This window comes from Betta splendens, chromosome 12 (genome assembly GCF_900634795.4).
Source record: "Betta splendens chromosome 12, fBetSpl5.4, whole genome shotgun sequence".
NCBI classification, from domain to species: domain Eukaryota; kingdom Metazoa; phylum Chordata; class Actinopteri; order Anabantiformes; family Osphronemidae; genus Betta; species Betta splendens.
This window is the reverse complement of record NC_040892.2, coordinates 974,443-992,500: the sequence shown is the minus strand read 5'-3', so window position 1 is coordinate 992,500 and position 18,058 is coordinate 974,443. Positions and strand designations below refer to the sequence as shown.

Below are 18,058 nucleotides of genomic sequence, written 5' to 3'. Positions count from 1 at the left end.
ACTATAGAAGAAGAGTAACCCTGAGGTGGTGCCATCAGATGACGGAAGGAAGGGCGGGGGCGAGAGCACGACCTAATGCCACGGCTGAAACATGCAAAACACAAGCGGGAGTTAATGAAGCGCGAAGCTGGAGAGGCAGAAACAACAGTCGGGACACATTAGTGCCTTCTAATACAGTGAAAGACTGAAGAAAAACATTATCTCCAGTACTTCATCACCTTTAACCTGTGCTGGCATCGGCCCCACACACACAAACAGGCCTGTGTTCAGCCGTTCCCACTGAGGACCCCGTCCTCCCGCGCCAACGGCCTCGTCCAACAATACGCTCTCAGGTGACAGAAACACAAAACCTTCTCTCTCCTGAAACACAACTCCCACGAAACGAAGAGGTTCGTTCTGAGAAAGAACGTCTGCGTTCTGCGCTGGAGGAAGGAAATAAAAGGTTTCCCTGAGACCAGAGCGAAGTGAGAACTCACTCACTACAACCCATAATTATCGTCTGTGGGATGAACCAACATATAGCATGTCTCCTCACATTGTAATAGATCCATAGGTTCTGACGCATGCGTGTGTTTTACTCAGACTGAACCAGCGACATTGATTTTCCTTCCTTTAAGATGGATATGCAGCATTCTGCCAGTGAAGTTTTTAAATTATTTCAAAAAGGGGGGGGGATCATCTGGGAAGTGTCTTGTTTGGTTTGACAGGGCTCTGTATAAAAATTATTTAAATTCAATATGGTTTTGCACGACAAAGACGTTTATGTCCTTGTGAATGTGATATGCGCGGGCTGGAAGCCCACACTGCCTCAGAGATGTCGTCAGCTCCTGGCAGCGAGGTTTCAGTTAGAGAGCGAGGCAGATAAGGTTTCCCTCCCTGCTGCCTGTCGCTTTATTAAGCTCCACTGTGGCATCCTTTGAAATTGGAATCGGAAAGCTGTGTAACTATCACAGACACAGGCTGTAACGAACATGAGCAACACCAGCATTGGTGAATGTGGGCCAGGAGCCACGTTAGCAGCGTTAGCCACATTAGACGTGTTAGCCACATTAGCCGCGTTAGCAACGTTAAACGTGTTAGCAGCATTAGCCACATTAGCTGTGTTAGCCACATTAGACATGTTAGCGGCATTAGCCACATTAGCCGCGTTAGCAACGTTAAACGTGTTAGCAGCATTAGTCACATTAGCTGTGTTAGCCACATTAGACGTGTTAGCGGCGTTGGCCGTGTTAGCAGCGTTGGCCGTGTTAGCAGCGTTGGCCGTGTTAGCAGCGTTGACCACATTAGCCGCGTTAGCAGCATTAGCCATGTTAGCGAACGTTGGCCACATTAGCCGTGTAAGCATCATTAGCCACATTAGCAGTGTTAGCAATGGTGGCCACATTAGCAGTGTTAGTAGCATTGGCCACATTAGCAGTGTTAGCAGCATTGCCGTGTTAGCCACATTAGCTGTTTTAGCAGCGTTGACCACATTAGCCGCGTTAGCAGCATTAGCCACGTTAGCGAACGTTGGCCACATTAGCCGTGTAAGCATCATTAGCCACATTAGCAGTGTTAGCAATGGTGGCCACATTAGCAATGTTAGTAGCATTGGCCACATTAGCACTGTTAGCAGCTTTGCCGTGTTAGCCACATTAGCTGTTTTAGCTGCGTTGACCACAGTAGAAGTGTTAGCGGCGTTGGCCACATTAGCCGCATTGGCAGCATAAGCCGCGTCAGCAGCGTTGCCGTGCTAGCCACATTAGCCGCGTTAGCAGCGTTTGCCACTTTAACGGCATTGGCCACATTAGCCGTCTGCTCTGGCTGATTGCGATGAGATTTAGCAGTCAACATTTCTGCAGCTGTATTTACTTGTCGAGGACTCTGGGCTGGGCAGGTGCCGCGGGACCTTCTGTCCCGGTCACAGAGCTGATGCTAATCCTTTGATCTCTACTGCTCCATTACCACAAATGCATTTAAAGCCTCTTAGCTCTTAACACTCTGACGGGAGCGATCTGAACACAATCCAATGTATCTCACACTTATAGAAGTCAGACACAGACCGCTGGTGGTCGTTCATTAGAAAAGTTCTGTTTCTGCTCTTTCTCCATTTTAGGCCATAAAACTAATCAGTGGATGAATCACCGTGTGTAAACACTTCCACGTGAATCACAAGGTGCAGCTGGACTCTGAGCTGGGAGCAGTCGCATCCTGTTGACATACAGTACATGAGAACATTCATGGCCCGAGGAGGCGAAACCAACACCAGCCGTTGCCCCTCCAAACCGTTATTCTCCCGTGCTGCACCTGTTACTCCCGCATCAGCAGGTACATGTGAGAAAGCTTGAGCTCAGCATCACGTTGGACAAAGCTTCTTTTTCAGCCTTTGTGTCCCAGAGATCAGCAGCTTTGTGTTTGTCACCTGAGAGGCATGTCATTAGCAGAGCTGTCCCCTTTAAGGAGCTGCTTTCTGGGGTTGGATGCTTTATGGACAAACAGTCATTCAGGTGCATGTGGCTTTTCCTGCCAGCAGTTTAACAGCCGGACTGATGAGGTCTGACATCTGTGTGCGTTAAAGGATTGTCTTCAGCAGCATCTAAAGGCTACTGTCTTTATGGGCCTGGACTTAAAGGCTGCCCTGCTCCTTCCTCGCTCACCGGCCAAGGTCCACCCGGGCTTTATTGCTATGTAAATGTCGGTATCGTATTTCCTGTGGGATCAGCCTGAGGGAGTGGCGTCCAAGTCAAACGAGACGGGCCTCAGCTCAGAACAGCAGGTTCTCAACCTTTGACAAACACACTCATAAACGCACTGATTACTTCACTTATTGTTTGTCAGAACAACCAATAAATGTGTGATGCCAAAACTTTGTTGTAATCATCCTGATACATGCCAGCAGAATTTTATATTGTGTCTACAAAGCAATAAATCGATTCTGCTAATACAGCGTGTCATAAGGCTCCGGCGTGTTTTAGTTCAGACCTCCGGCCTTCGGGGGCGACGGGTTTTGTTTCTGTGTCACTTTACACATTCATCATTACAGAATTTCCAGAATCCTGTTTTAAACCAATATTGTCCATTGTTTGCATTAAAATCACCATCAATACTTCTGGAACCTTTGTTAATATTTAACTCCATTCATTGTTAGTCATTGGTGTCGCCTTCGTTGCTCGCTTCTCTCCAGCGTCTGTCCCTTTAAACCCAATCTGGGCGTCTGTGTACTTTATGGGTGAGAGTACAACGTTTGGGAACTGTTTTCATTCGAAATGAAGCTCCACCTACATGTGAGCAGTTATCATCCAACCTGCTTTTGCCAACTTAGACATAAACACAGGTGTCATTCAGTTCACGTCACATATTTATGGAATCAGTAGCAAAATATTCAACTACTAATTATTTGATTTGAAATGTCCAAAAGGTTTTCACACTCACTTGGTAAATATAATGTTACAAACTGTGAGAAATTCAACTCCGATCATATGAAAATATTCCAAATATCCTTTTCATTATTTTACACACATTTCACCCAAATCCCACCTGCCACATTTGATATGTTAGAAAGTCTAAGACCTCAGCTAGAATTTCAATTCAGCTTTTGTGGCTCCGAACAATGTTTAGCTACACAGAGTTTGTAATGACTGATGCAACCGTGGGTAAGAAGGGTTTAAAAGGTTAAACGTCTAATTGCTTCAGCTCTACTTTTTATTTGTCGATGGTTATTAACTGCAAACGAGCGTGTTGCTGAAAACGAATGCGCATCCATCCTCCCCCGCATGGACGTGGACACCGCTACAGTGCGACCCTTCCTGCCGAAAACTGCACCTTCGTCTGTTCCTGCACAAATTTCCAGCGTGTTTGTAAAGGTCGACAGGTTGACTTTCTCTTCAGGCAGGTCTGTGGCAAAGAAACTGTGCAACAGTGACAAAAGGAAGCGCTGAGCGGCCCAGACATGCTCGCTCTTTGTTCACATTAGTCCCATTGTTTGTGACTTTAAAGGATAACAGCAGCCACACAAAGGTGTTCCCGGCCCATTGAGGATCCTTCTCCCCACAGACCCGCTTTGTTCTCAGAGCTGTGGGCAGAAAATTCACAAAAGATGATGATGCAATGTGAGAGTTTCATCCCCGGTGAAAAGCAGCTTCCATTGAAAGGCCATCAAGGTGTGGCTCTGGATTCCTTACAGCCCTTCAGTGGCAGGAACGCAGACTTCTTTTCTAATTATTATTAAACAGCTGATTCTTGGTATAGAGACGATTTATTGTAATAAAACCTTTAGTAAAACGTCAGTCTCATCATTGAAGGAATGGAAGTGTCCAGAGTTGCCCAGAGTCGGGGGGACGAACCCCCAGGTGACTGTCACCACTGTCCGTCCAACAGGGTGTGAGATGCGTCACCGCGGCCCAAAGCACAAAGCTCACACACACACACACACACACACTGGACAGTTCCCCCTCAATGACTGCGTCAGTGACCCCCCACCACCGCCCCCCACGGAGCGCGACACCTTCAGACGAGGGGCGACAAGTTTGATAACGGCGCCCAGCGTGACTGAGAGTGGACTTTTAAAAGTGGCCACGCTGATGTTTTAAGGCGCTCCGCATCCTCACCTCCTCTGAGGATGAAAAACTGATCATATCAGCAACGCGAAGAAGTCGAGCGTTTAATGTCGCCCAATGAAAATGAAGCCCTGGATAAAAATAACCAGAGGATGCATGAGAACACACTGAGCTTTAACAGCAGGCGTGCGTTTGACTGATGCTCACCCTCATACTGTGGATGGACGCGAGGCGCGTGCGATCCAAAGTTCATCAGAACCGGGACGTCGAGGCCCCGACGAACCCATTCCACCACATGTGGAGACGAAGAGGCTCCGGCAGCTGGATCGGACGGAGGAAAGCTGCAGTCCAGCTCCACGGCGCCGCCGGCTTTGCCGCGCACCTCCGGGATCGAAGCTTCAGCAGCCACTGCAGAGGTTTCAGAAGGAGGTTATTTAGCGCTAAACAAAGAAAATGTGGTGGGAATGAAGAAGCTTTAAGTGAAGGAACAGTTGGAGATACTTTACTTACAAAACAGGCAAACAACTGGCACCAAAGTGAAAGTGTGCAGATGTGATCTTCCTGACCCCATATCTGTCAGTCACACAACCTGCAGCATGTTCAATCTGTTGGCAAAAGACACACAATTGTCACAATTACATTAGTTCCTTGGCTGCAACGAGGACACAGCCATCTGTGACAGATTTCCAAACTAAAAAGGCTGCAGCAAAGCTGCCGCTCCTGTCATAATTTTACAGACGGAGAGAGCGCTCACATTTTATACAGCTTTCCAATAACTGGAATTCATCCCACATCATTACACAAATGGGCAGAGCTGCCTCTGCTGCCAGACAACTCCTTGGCCTTATATCCTTTTCTGAAAGTAAATGTCATAAATGTCACATAAATCTTTTGCGAGTCACATGTGGAGTGACATCTAAGTGGTTTATTTAGAGCACATCAATGAAGACGTTTGGCTGCAGCAGCGCGAGGCTCCGCACCCAAGGACGCGGATCAGCGGAGTCTGTGGGAGCGCGGGTTCGAGGCTCCGAGGAGCAGGACGACAGACCAGACTCCATCTGCTCCGAACAATTCAAGCCTCCATTTTATCATATGAGGGAGGAAACCTGTCAGCCTCTGCATGAAATCTGAGTTATTACTGCACGCGTGTGCTTTTATTAATCTGCGACAAACAGGACACAGCTGCTTGTTGAACTGAACTGAAACATGAAAAGTAGCCCTAGAAAGTTTGAATGTTGGCCATTCGTTGTAACACACCTCTTCCTAAAGTCAGATGTGTAGTTCTTAAATGTGTCGAACACTTTTGTTTTACCTTATACAACAACTGGAGGTCGTATCAGTCTGCTCCCTGTGACGAGGGAGTGGTTCTGACCTGACACACTGAACAGTCGATGTGGTTCTACGCTGTAACACTGGACCACATGTCACACATTCAGCCAAAAGCTCTCACTCTGCATGAATTTAATCTAAATAAACTCAATATTAGTTCCACATTAAAACACTGTTGTTGTTTTGACTTTGCACTGAGCTGCTCCATCCATGAGCTGAGGCCGCCTATAAATGATGAGGAGGACCTTAATAAATGTGATTGTCAGATTAATGACACCCCGGTCGTCTCCTGAGCGAGCAGTGAACGCACCGCCGTCCTTGCGGCGGCACAAGCCTTCGCCGGCGGCGTTCCCGACCGAGGCGTTTATGGGCTTTGTCATTTCACAGCCGGGCCGACGTCTGGAGCGGTGAAAAACAATTACGCAGGCTGTCAGCAGATGATGCGTCTGTTCCAACACTCCCGTGCTCCGGCAGACACAGGTTTCCCACACAATCAGAGGAAGTCTCCGTGTGCATCCGCTGCCCTTCACCTCCACGACTTCACGTATGCAAAGCAGCACCACAGCGACTTGATCCTCAACTTCTTACATTTGAATCAGGCCCGAGTGTCAGCGAGCCAAGGTGGCGCCGCCGCGTCACCATTCTGCTGCTTCTCATCTTCTCGGGGACCGGATGAGGATGAAAGAGCAGCACGCATAGAAAAATGAAGAGCGCCTGTTGCCATGACTAAGCAGCGACGGCGCTTCGCTGTTTGGCACATAATGAACAGATGCTCAGCATTTCCTCCGTGTCCTTCATCCACTGCTGTTTGTAAGTCATAAGAATGAAGATGGTGGCGCTGCAACCACATTCATCATGTCTGTAATTAAAGAAACAGACCCGGACGCGGCTCCTGTTCACTTGGCACCAAATGCCGACGTCTAGAGAAAAATAAAAAGCTTCATAGTTCCACTGACAAGGTGAGGCCGGTGTCTGGTGAAATAGCAACGCAATAAAGCAGAACGGCAGCGGGGAAAAATGGAATGAGAGAGAGAAACGTGCAGCAAACACAGCGAGGAGACAGATGAGAGGCAACGAAACCTCATTAAGCTACAGGACATTTTCTGTCATTAATTCTGAAGCGAAAAGCTTCTAAAGCCAAACAATGCGGCGCGTGCAGGTTGAGCTCCGCCGTAGCAACGCAGACGTCTCCAGACACCATCCTTCCTTCCTCCGACACCCAGGACGCGCAGAAACATAAGCACAGTGACAGCACTCGGGGAAATGTTTAAAGCTATAATAAATGAGGCAGCGGCTCACAAAAGGAGGCCGGCCTCACGCAGCTTTATCAGCAGACAGAAATAGAAATGTCAGTGACAGGCGCGGCTGCAATCCTCTGTTGTTTCCAATTGAATCTACATGAGGGGGACGGGAGCAGCTGATTAATGGCAGCAGTAACTCTGCCTCTCACCTCAGCACATGCGACGCTGTTTTCTGATCACATTTCATTCATTCTAAGTGTTTCTCTGCTCCACAGCTTCAGGCAGAGAGTTCAGCTGGACATTAACCAGTGATTAAAGGCAAAAATAAAATGCCATCACTAATGGCTTTTAACCTTGAACTAATGGAAATGGCAGAGTGAACCACAGTCGTTGCTGCGTGGCTGCAGAGACGGGGTGAAGCGTGAAACCGGTCCAGCAGCTGCTGATCCGGTCGGGCCGACGACGTCAGGAGACGACCAAAGGCAGTGACGCTGAAGGCTGAAGCCACGGGTGCTGCGCGGTCGGACGCCGCAGCTTTTCCTGGACCCCACTTTTAAGCGTGTTGCACGTATTTTCATTAGAGATGACGACGGAGCGGCTCCTGCAGCTGGATGTGCGCTGCCTCTCGTCTACAAGCTTTGATGTGCGTTTGGGTCCCGTCCTGGTGGAGGAGCCCCGTGTGTCCTGTGCAGCTCAGCTCATTCTCCTCCTCCATTTTTCTATTAACTTCACACAAAGCAGCAGCAGAAAAGCCACAAGCACCAACCCTCCCTGCAGACGAGTCCTTAACTGACCTTTGACCTTCACTCTTCCAGACCCACTCTGGTGCTGGTGGTCCAGAAGGAACCTGCAGCTGATCCATTCTTTATGCTTTACATACAGATAAATGCCAAAGCTCTCATGAAGACCTGTGCATTGATTTTAGTGAAACCCAGCTGTCGTCTCCTTTTGTTGCAAAGGATGGTCGGCTGAAAGCCTGCAGCGGCGCCAGCGTCTGGACCTTGTGTTTGACCGCAGGTTGATGCTGTGTGTATAAACCAAGGCTTTACAGTCCCTCTGATGGAAACGTGCTCCTATTGTTTTAGAAAATCGTCTGTCAGAGAGGACGAACGCTGGACGAATCATGAAGGCGTCCAGCTAAATGCTGGTCCATCACCACATGACCTTCACAGCTCCTTAAAGAAGCCAGATCCACGTGTTCTGATCCAAACGGTCGATGTTTGTTGTATATATTAAAGATGTATGTTATTCTACATCCAGTCATACTCATGATGAGTGTCTGCAGGCTTCCATTTACAGACGCACCATTGTCATGGTTATCTGACACCATGTGTGAGTCACAGTCTATTATAATGGCAAAATACTGCAAATGCTGATGTTACGCAGGAACATTCTGATGTCCATCCTTTAGTTTAACATGTCAACATGTGGTCATAAACAGCACGTGACGGGCCTTTGCCCTAAGAACAGGTTGCTGGGTCAATTCTGGCCCTGGCTCAGTGGAGACAGCTTTTATTGCACCGCATCTAGTAGTTCCTACATGTCCCTGAAGGAACCATGAGCACTGACAGACCAGTCACTTGGTTAAAGGTGCAGACTAGTTTTCACTCTGAACACTGTGATTTGAACCGGTGTAATCAGGTTCATTCTGCTTGACTTGGTGCTGTAGATGTTTTTTTACGACTGCATTTTTGCAGGTGCTTTGAATCCTCGGGTCAAAGTCCTGATTGCCAAACGCTTCTCATAGCTGAACGTGGTGCTCATCAGCGTTTCACCCGCTCTGACCCACATCTAGAGCCTCTTCAGGCCTAAACTTCTCCTCCAGGTGCTTATGTTGCCCCCTGTAAGTGTAGATTTTATTTTTTATGGCTGGCACATGGCTGAGAAAAGCCCATTTTCAAATTCAAACACAAGCTTTCCATCACAATAGGAACCCTCTTCATGGCTCAGTTTGATGTGCACTTAAGAGAAAATGGGACAGATTGAAAAGCAAAGGGAGAAAAAAGGAAAAGTAAAAAGGTTTCCACTGTTTGCTGTTGTATTTGTGAGCACAGAATACAAACATTTGGGAGCCTTTCTATGAATCAGAGCAGCCGAGCATATCCAGATAAAAGCCACATGTTTGTGTTGATCTCAGCCATAAAATACACTTCAGTCATATCAAGAAAAGGTGGAAACGTCGGGACAATGTCACTGAACGCACCTCGACATTTAATACAGTACGGTGTCGAGACCAGTTGTTTAGAAGCCAAATAGTCATTGTCTTTGCGTTGGTTTGTGGTCGAGGGCAGGGCTGTTCATAGCTGATGTCATGCGTCTGTACGCAGAACGACAATCAAATGAATGGTACCAGACGTTCAAATAACTACTGTATTGTGATCCTTATTCAACTGTGAAATCAGGTACTTCAAAATGTTTAAGCTACATTTTCAGCAGAAAGTGTGAGTTTGTTCTACATTTGTCGGTTCCTCGTGACTTCCTGAACAGATCATTAATCGTGCACGTTTCTGCTTCTGCCAACGCCACATATTGTTGAGCAGAGACGAAGGCAGGGTTGAAGCAGGAGCGACGCTCTGGGACGACGCATGCAAAACCACTGGTCTGGACTTAATAGTGTTTTGTAGGAAATGATTTGAATCTGCATCAGACGCACCTTGTGTTCATACATGATGTCAGGCAACACAAGAAAATATACACTAAATTCATTTCCACTCAGCTCGACTCATGGTGATGTTAACTCCATGGAAAAAACATAATGGCTCCCATCTGGAACCTCAGCGGAGTCAACAGCACCATAAAGCTGGAAAACACATACTACAGGAGTCCATGCAAGGTGGAGTTAGGAGAATATTCCTCCCAGATACGACATAAAACCAGCTCCGGCCCAAGGTTCTGCCTGCGAATACTTCACTGTGAAGCAGAGCTGAGGGAAACCACCACCTCCTTGTTGTAACACGTGAAAAGTGATACAAAGTACAAACACATCATGTTACTGAAGTGAATGAGCATTTGAAGAATTTGGATTGAAAATGCCTGTTTAAAACTAAACATTTCCTTCTCCCCTTCAAGTTTAAGTGTTTGCTTTTAAAGCTCACGCACACATGAACCCTTAAAACAAACCACTAACTGACGCGCGGACGTTGGAGCTGCGCAATCTTTGCGTCATTTTCGCACTAGAAGTAAAAACCTCGACGTTGCCGTTTGAATGTGCGACACCGGGCCGATACGTGGATCCCCACGGTTCCAGTCCTACCTGAGCGGCTCACGTCCGTCGCGTGCTCCGGTTCCGTTTTAATCCGAATGAGCGCTCGTCCGCGTGCGGCCTGTCCCTCTGTGGCGCTGCCGAAGCGGAGACGTGCGCGAGCCCGCAGGCAACAGGTGCCGCTTTCACGTCCAGGTGACTGAGACGTCCACGCAGCGCCGCTCCCCTCCCCCTCCTCCTCCCCCCGCTGGGGTCAGGACACTCACCACATCAAACTACGGTTAAATACAGAGCCGCATTCCCATAAAGCCTTTAATGTTTAAAGCCAGTGCAGATTTGACAGTGTTTGTGCAGCAGAGCCTGAAAAGGCGATTTCTCTCTTCCAGCCTTTAATCCCCCGGTGACATCCAGCTTAGTGGGAACCACCAGGGGGTGATATTTACCTGATGTCTGAGGCCACGGGTGGAACTTTACACTGGCCGGACCTATAAAAAGGTCACATAGTTACACGAGTGGAAGTCAACTTAGTATATTATGACCTGTCTCTGTCCCAAAAGAATATAAGAGTGAGAAAATGCTTCATAGTTGCGTTTAATTCTAAAATAAAGCAACAAAATAAATTAGAAACCACATTAACACACAAAAAGAAGTAAAAGCAAAAGTGTTTTATTTAATTGTGCAAAGTAAGTGACCCTCAACAGAAGGCAGATACAGTCCTACTACAGAAATACATATGACCGATTAGAAATGACTATTTACTGAAGATCAGACTCCAGTAACCAGTTGTGTGCAGGACATTAAGTAACAGTAACAGGCTCATGAACTTTCTACCTAATGAGCTCAAGCTCCATTTTGCATGTGTGTGATGCTACTCATCCAAGGTCTGTCGTCAGTGGATGAACGGACAGCGAGTAACAGAGAAGTGCTGCTCAGCTCATGTGTCATGCTCCATTCATTGGAAATCTGTCAATAAAGTAGAATAGAAAAAGACTCCAAGGTCCATCAAGCTTTGGTGTTGAAGGTAATACAGCAGAGGGCAGAGGATAAACCAGGCAGGATTATAAAAATCTGTTAAAGCCTGTGTGGAACTAAAGGCAGACCTGAGGAGAGGCGCAGGTCTCCACAGTGCACATCACTCTAAGCTACATACATTCAACAGTGTCTGTGTAAACAGCAGCAGACAAGTCTCAGGATGAACATGTAGTCGCTGTGATTAGTCTCCAAAATCTGGGATGTCGTCGTAGGAGTAACCTCGGTAACCTTTGGCTGCAAAGTAGGCGATTCTCAAATGGTAAAAGCCAGGAAGGAAAACGAGGAGCCCTATGATGATGACGGGGATGGTGCGATCTGGATGCTGAAAACAAAGCAGAGCATTTTCAGGTACACTTCTTTCTGTTGATTGTCACATCCGCCGTCTGGACACGAGCGCTTTGCTTTTCACCGTGTGCAAACAAGCGTCACACACAGGAAGTCACATGCTGCAGGCGTCAGAGGCCTGATGGACTGTCTTAGCACACGTAGGACAGGTACACAACCCCACAATGAGTACATAAGATGCCCCACAGACACGTGCACACGCACACACACACACACACACACAAACAGACACACACACGCACACGCACACACACACAAAAACAGACACAAACAGAAACACACACACACACACAGACACACACGCGCACACACACACACACACACACACACAAACAGACACGAACAGAAACACACACACACATGCACACACACAAACAGACACACACACTCACAGACACACACACACGTGCACACACAAACAGACACGAACAGACACGAACAGACACACGCGCACAGCTTTTATGTAAATCAGACACTTCTCATGCAGCCAACGTTGTTGCTTTCACCACCAGATGGCAGCGTTGTGCACTGAGTCCAGTGCTACGGAGCCCAGCGCAGCATGAGACACTACATTTCATGAACACGGGGCAGGTTCAAAGGGAAACCAGCTGCCTTTGTTTTCCAGTGGTTCATTGGGCTAAAGTATGTGGTGACAGATAGAACACAGACACGATCAGGCCCACTATCTACAGCCAGAGGATTCAACTCTACCTCCCACTGCTCGCTGCAGCACAACCTGCCTGCATCGCCTTCCTCCATTATCCACCGCTTAACCCTCGTTGTGTTTCATATGCAGTTCTGGCTCGTGTGGGCTAAATGGCAAGAGAACAACTCAAGCGCTGATGCTGCTTTCATGTCACATCACATTTTCTGCAAATCTGCTAACTAAAATAAATTCCCATTAACCTTCTAGTGATCATTACAAATAGAATATGTGCAGGCTCTGTTCTCTCCCACGTGGAGTTATGAATTTGAGATGTCACAGCAGGGGCTCCACTAAAGCTGGCACTCAGAGGTATAACATATTAGAATCATTAGTTAAATTCAAACGCACACGGACCGCGATGGGCCGGGAATAGCAGGAGTGGAAAACTGGCAACGAGGATGTCAGAATGACTGTTCAATTACAGCTACTTAAACACGAGATTAACTGCAACACGAGTGTTTTAATTACAGCGCGAGCTGTAATTTTGGAAGTTGATTTGGCTGCAGACGAGTGTCAAACGCAGGAACAAACTGCAAAGTGTTTTGGTCTAGACTGAGTTGTTTTTGTATCTGGTCCAGAACTGAAGAAGTGCCTGACTCAGACGTTTGATATTTTGTCATCAGACACGGTGGCGTGGGAAAGTGTTTGACCCCTGATCTTTATCAGATCTACCTGATGCTGATTGAGACAACCTGAGAAAACATGCGACGTGTGCAGTGTATCTGCTACTGGGCTGATCTGGGTCTGGGAAGAGTCAACACTCCCATAAGCTCATAACAGTGAAATCAGTGGCTAGTTCAGAAAGAACCTAATGAAAAACTACAGCTGTCCTTTAAGACTTGTATTTGCTCAGATTTGTCCTGTGAATTTTGTATGATATGAAATATTAAATTTGACATATACACAAAAACATCCAGCTTCATGAAAGGCCAGTTTGAGACCTGGATCTACCTGCATCAAGACGTGTTGGGAGAAACATTCTGACCAAATGAAAAACATTAAATATGAAGCTTAAGGAGTGAAATATCCCCCGAACAGGAATTAGAGTGAGAACAGGCAGGATGTAGGCGGCTGAGACGCAGACTTTACCACTAAGAACAGACGTCTCCTCCAAATCCATTTGTGATTTTCACAAGACTTAAATGTTTGGAATGAGCCTGGCGTGGTATTTATTGCCAGTCATAATAAAACCAGGCATTATCAGGAAGTGACTTGCTTCACAATGAGCTTTTTACCAACAAGAAACAATATCAGAGTTTGAGGAGACAGTTTTCACAAAGCACAGCTTTATCAAACCAGACAAAGCAAATGTTATTACACTGACCGTCCAAACTCACCTCAACCTTTATGGTTCCCGACAGAAGAAGGGCCCCGAAGACGATCAGCAGGGAGCCGATCACAAACAGGAACACTGCTAGGGCGATGGCCTTGTAGGGGATCTTTGGAGGGCTTCTCTTGAACTGAAACGAGGAAATAACCAATCTTTAACTTTCTGCCCTGATTCAGCGTATTTGATTGCATTCCTTCCATCCTGAACCTTCGTGACTAAAGCCTTATAGTCAGAAGTCGTTTTGTTACATTGCTGTATGTGCTCAAGAACCACAGATCCTGTTATAAACTTGGCTTCTATAAATGTTTTTCTCCACTGACCTTTAACCTTTTCATCAACTCGTCCCTGGTTAAAAGTTTTACTGGCTGACACTAGTGTAGCTTTAACAAAATACAGTGATTTGATTCCAACCTGACCATTTTGCCAGTGGCCACATTTGCAGAGATCAGATATTAATTGGATCTAGGAACATATATGAAAAAGGTCCAATTTGGAATAAATAATAAATTATTTAAAAAAAAGTCTGATTTGATGATTTTGTGAATGCAGCCAATGTCAGGATTGTGGAGCTACCAAAAAGCAAGTCTCTTACTTGTAGGTCTATGTAACCGTCCTCATCAGCAGCCAGCCGGGAATACTTCACTTTGTTGTTTCCAGCACCCACCATGTTGCTTCTAGCTGCCTTCATTACAGAGTGGGAGCTGTTTGGAAAGACACACAGAGGGCGATAATCATCCAAGAAACCTTCACAGGTCTAGGCTTATTTTTACAAAATACCATATGAATTAATGCAGATAGTCCAAGACATCATCATCATTTAGAAAGATTAAAGGTAGAGCGAATGTTCTCAACAGATGTTTTTATCAGTTTAGCAAGTTCAGTAATTCAAACGCCGATTCTAGATGAATGTGTTTGATCAACACCCTCACATATCGCTGCTTCAGTTTGAAAAGCTGCAGCATTCTAAAAGCTAAACGCGTGAATGGACTGAGAAGTTTGTCCTTAGAAGCAGAAAAAGTCCCTGCTTTTCATTTCCATTGTGTCACTTCTGATTGAGCATATGAACTGTGAGATTTCCAGACAGAGCTGATACAACATTCATTTTCACAGCTGAATCTAGGACAAGGACACCAACTGTCTCTGTTTAAAGTACTTATTAGTGAAATAAGGCATTTGCAGCACACTGAGCGGTTTGGGGACTTTTGATCATGCTGTTTTTCTTCAAAACTTGTTTTCCTCTGCCAAGGAGAGAATGAATGACTCTGGCTTCCTCAAGCAGAGAACTGAGACAGAATCATTTCAATGCTTCTGCTGTTGAGACACATTCATATTAATCTAGCACTCTCACAAACTAACTGCAGGTTGATTCTTTCACACTGGCCAATTTGCCTAAAACATTCTGCTCATCATTTTCTCATGTTTCTGCTTCAATGTATCAGCACACAGACAAAAACACCCCACACTGATCCACTGAACACAGTGGAGCTCAGAGTGTGACCACACGTGAGCTGATGTTCCTTAAGGTCTGACTCTTGTTTACGCTGGATCTGAGCATCCTTGCACTTAAGCCCCCACGGGAAGCGAAATCCATGAATTAATAGCTGTTCCCACTTCAACGGAATACGGAGCTTTGGGAAACATTCTGTTATTTTGCTAGCAGCTGTCACATCAAATCGCCACCGAGCCTCTGTGATGAGGAGAGCTCCAGGTTATAGTTGTTGTGCAGTTACGGCGAATCCTGCAACCGGGGAATACTGTGGATTTAGCAAAAATGGAGGCAAGTGTTTGAGAGACTATTTTTCAATATGACGATTTCATTTAGGAGAAAAAACTTCTGCAGCTTTGCTTTGAGCCAAAATTACAAATTAGAAATCATACTATTTAACTGAATTGCTTTAAGACAAAAACATTCATGCATTTTTGCAAGACTGACTGAAAAGCGTTCTTGGGTTTGTGATAATATATGCAAACAAACCAAATGAATGATGATCAATAGTGTCAGTTAAGTGTTTATCCTGCTCGTCAAACCACGGGGGTGGGACAGGATCATGGAGAACACGTTAACACCCTTTATTCCAAGCTTTAGTCACCTGTCTGGAATATGTTTCAGGCTGGAATATGTAACACATAGTTCATATACTGGGCTTTTCTGCAGCTACTTTTATATACTATTAATATTACTGTATTTTTCAGAACCTAAAAATGATTCCATTGCATCCATCAAATTTCATGGAAAATATGTCAAATTATCCATACTTGAACGTAAGCTGGCAACTCGCTTACAGTAATTGTTTTTGTAGAAATCAGTGCACGGGCTACGGCTAATTACTGGAAGCACCTCTGTGTCACGGACACGGACGCCGTTCTCCGGTGAGGGAGCTGCTTCCGTGCAGTCATGTGTGTGTTCGGTTGCGTTCAGCGTCAGCAACAACACAATCCTCATTAGCGGCAGCTTCAACTTTAACGCTAGCTAGAAGTTGGCTTCTACAACGTAAAGTGGCGCAGACGGAGCAGCCAAGCGTAACGAACCCATTCTTCTCTTTCTCCGCTTACCTTCGCTTGAGGTATCAGATAATAAAAACATTTAATGCTTTTCTGCAACGCAGAATGCTCCTTCAGTGTCAGCCCGACATTGTTTACATGGAAAATCAACTTCCTTATTTTCAGACATTGCGCATGCGCATCGTGTCCCGTCTCTTGCCCTGCTCATACGTTGAGGTGAGGGAAAAGGACCGTTTTTTCTTGTATGATAATGATGTCTGTCCGTGTGTTCACTTCTCAAGCTTGAGTTGTGTTTGGATTCATTTGAACAGTTGATTCAATAATTATTGTACATAGAAAAAGTCCCTTTAGAAGTAACTCATCAGAAAACATTTGGCAATGAAACAGCTTGATTTTCTACTAAATTCCCGTCATAGCATTACATGAGTTCTCTTGTTAATGATGGATTGCTGTGTAAAGAGCAGTCTGATGGAACCTCCGGCCAGTCGTGAGCTTCAGGCCCGTTGATGCCTGGTCTATTTGCCTCTGACCTTCTCTGTCTCAAGTACTGAGACTTTATTTGATTTATTTTTCTCTGAGTATCTAACTACTCTAGAAACCCTGGACTCTTTGCTTTTTCCCCTCTCGCTTTCGCTTCCACAAATACACTTGCACAGACTTTTTCAAATAAATAACATTCACCCATTTTTCAATAACTCAGGCATGCATTCCTCCAATAACATATCATCCCCACTGACGTCTTCGTGGGCCTCAATGCTGCTTTCATTTTCTGTTCCATTTCTCTTTATCTGTACATTCAGAAATGCTTTTACGACAAATGCTTTTATGACACTTCTGCTTTTCTGTGTAATCATATTCTATGTATTTTGATTATGTACTTAGTTTCAGGACTTCAGCCAGATTTGTGTTGTTTGTTGAATTAATTTGTGCAATGACAAGATGACACGCAAACCCACACAAAAATAAGAAACGGCCAAGTCCTTGGTCTGCATTGAGACACCATGGATACAGAGGCGTCAGTTGACCTTGATACACACGAAGAGACTTCAGTGAATGTTTATTTCAATCCAAATTTAACTGAAGGATAAAACTGACAATGAATGGAATATTATTATTAATTATTAATGTTTTTTTCAGGTTCGAGGCTGCATTTATGCCAAAATAAATTTTCTGCTTTTGTAAGTGATAAGGAGCCAAATTTTACATTGTCTTCAGAATGCAATGAAATTCAAAGGTTTGTATAAAGACTATGAAAGGTTTCAAGCTTCAAATATCCATTAAATTAAATTTTCTAAACTTGCATATTTCAAAGCAACACAACATTTCAAACAATGCATGTAGGCACATTGATTTCTAACATAACAGATGCTGTAAGTAGACACTGTGCCAACCTTTGTCACACACACTGAACTCCATAACAATTGCTTTGCTTTGTTTTAGGAAGTCACTGGCAAAAGAGAGCGAAACAAAGTTTAACAAAGTCTGAGTCTTTTCCAGAGAATCATGCTGTGATTAGATGTGACCGGTGTAACGCCTGGACCCAGTCAGCAAGAAGCTGCAGCAAATAGAACTAGAACTTGGCGACAAGTAAACAACGTTCTGAAAATAGTCTTTATACTATGTGTGTTATCCAGTCTCTAATGCAATGAGATAAAATATACTGTTTGGTCCAAACAGGCTCAGCTTGATTCTGCATTGAATCAAAGTCCCCGTCTGAGAAATAAATGAACGGCAGCAAAATCCTGGAGCAAACTAAAAAACATAAAGTGCACACTTTAGTTTTTTTCCCTTTCTTCCCCAGAGCTTTGCCAACTCCTCTGGTCAACTGCGCTGCAA

General features: G+C 45.4%; 2 protein-coding genes across 5 annotated transcripts in view; both read right to left on the bottom strand.

The window, feature by feature from the left end:
* The window catches only part of igsf9a (immunoglobulin superfamily, member 9a), a 37,298-nt gene extending 26,749 nt beyond the window's left edge, over nt 1–10,549 (bottom strand). For 2 of the 4 annotated variants that reach the window (XM_029169082.3, XM_029169084.3), the window contains exons 1-3: nt 10,359–10,549; nt 5,046–5,140; nt 4,743–4,943 (exon numbers count right to left, since the gene is read on the bottom strand). In XM_029169082.3, the coding sequence (XP_029024915.1) occupies nt 4,743–4,943; nt 5,046–5,106 (262 nt within the window). In that variant the 5' untranslated portion in view covers nt 5,107–5,140; nt 10,359–10,549. The remainder of the gene's footprint in view (nt 1–4,742; nt 4,944–5,045; nt 5,141–10,358) is intronic. The other 2 variants (XM_029169081.3, XM_029169083.3) reach the window with 1 other exon arrangement.
* Nucleotides 10,550–10,957: 408 nt separating this feature from the next.
* On the bottom strand, nt 10,958–16,430 carry tmem230a (transmembrane protein 230a). The gene is made up of 4 exons (XM_029169085.3): nt 16,274–16,430; nt 14,313–14,421; nt 13,728–13,850; nt 10,958–11,661 (listed from the first exon to the last, which is right to left on the bottom strand). Exons 2-4 carry the CDS (start codon nt 14,406–14,408, stop codon nt 11,521–11,523), a joined length of 360 nt encoding a protein of 119 aa, XP_029024918.1. The 5' UTR covers nt 14,409–14,421; nt 16,274–16,430; the 3' UTR covers nt 10,958–11,520.
* Nucleotides 16,431–18,058: the final 1,628 nt, after the last annotated feature.

Excerpts from the sequence above, each read along its gene's own strand:
- tmem230a (XM_029169085.3), bottom strand. The coding sequence starts at position 14,408 with ATGAAGGCAGCTAGAAGCAACATGGTGGGTGCTGGAAACAACAAAGTG. Across the intron at positions 13,851-14,312 it reads ACGGTTACATAGACCTACAA|TTCAAGAGAAGCCCTCCAAA; the intron begins GTAAGAGACTTG and ends TCCTCGTTTCAG. Across the intron at positions 11,662-13,727 it reads CGGGAACCATAAAGGTTGAG|CATCCAGATCGCACCATCCC; the intron begins GTGAGTTTGGAC and ends CTTTGTTTTCAG.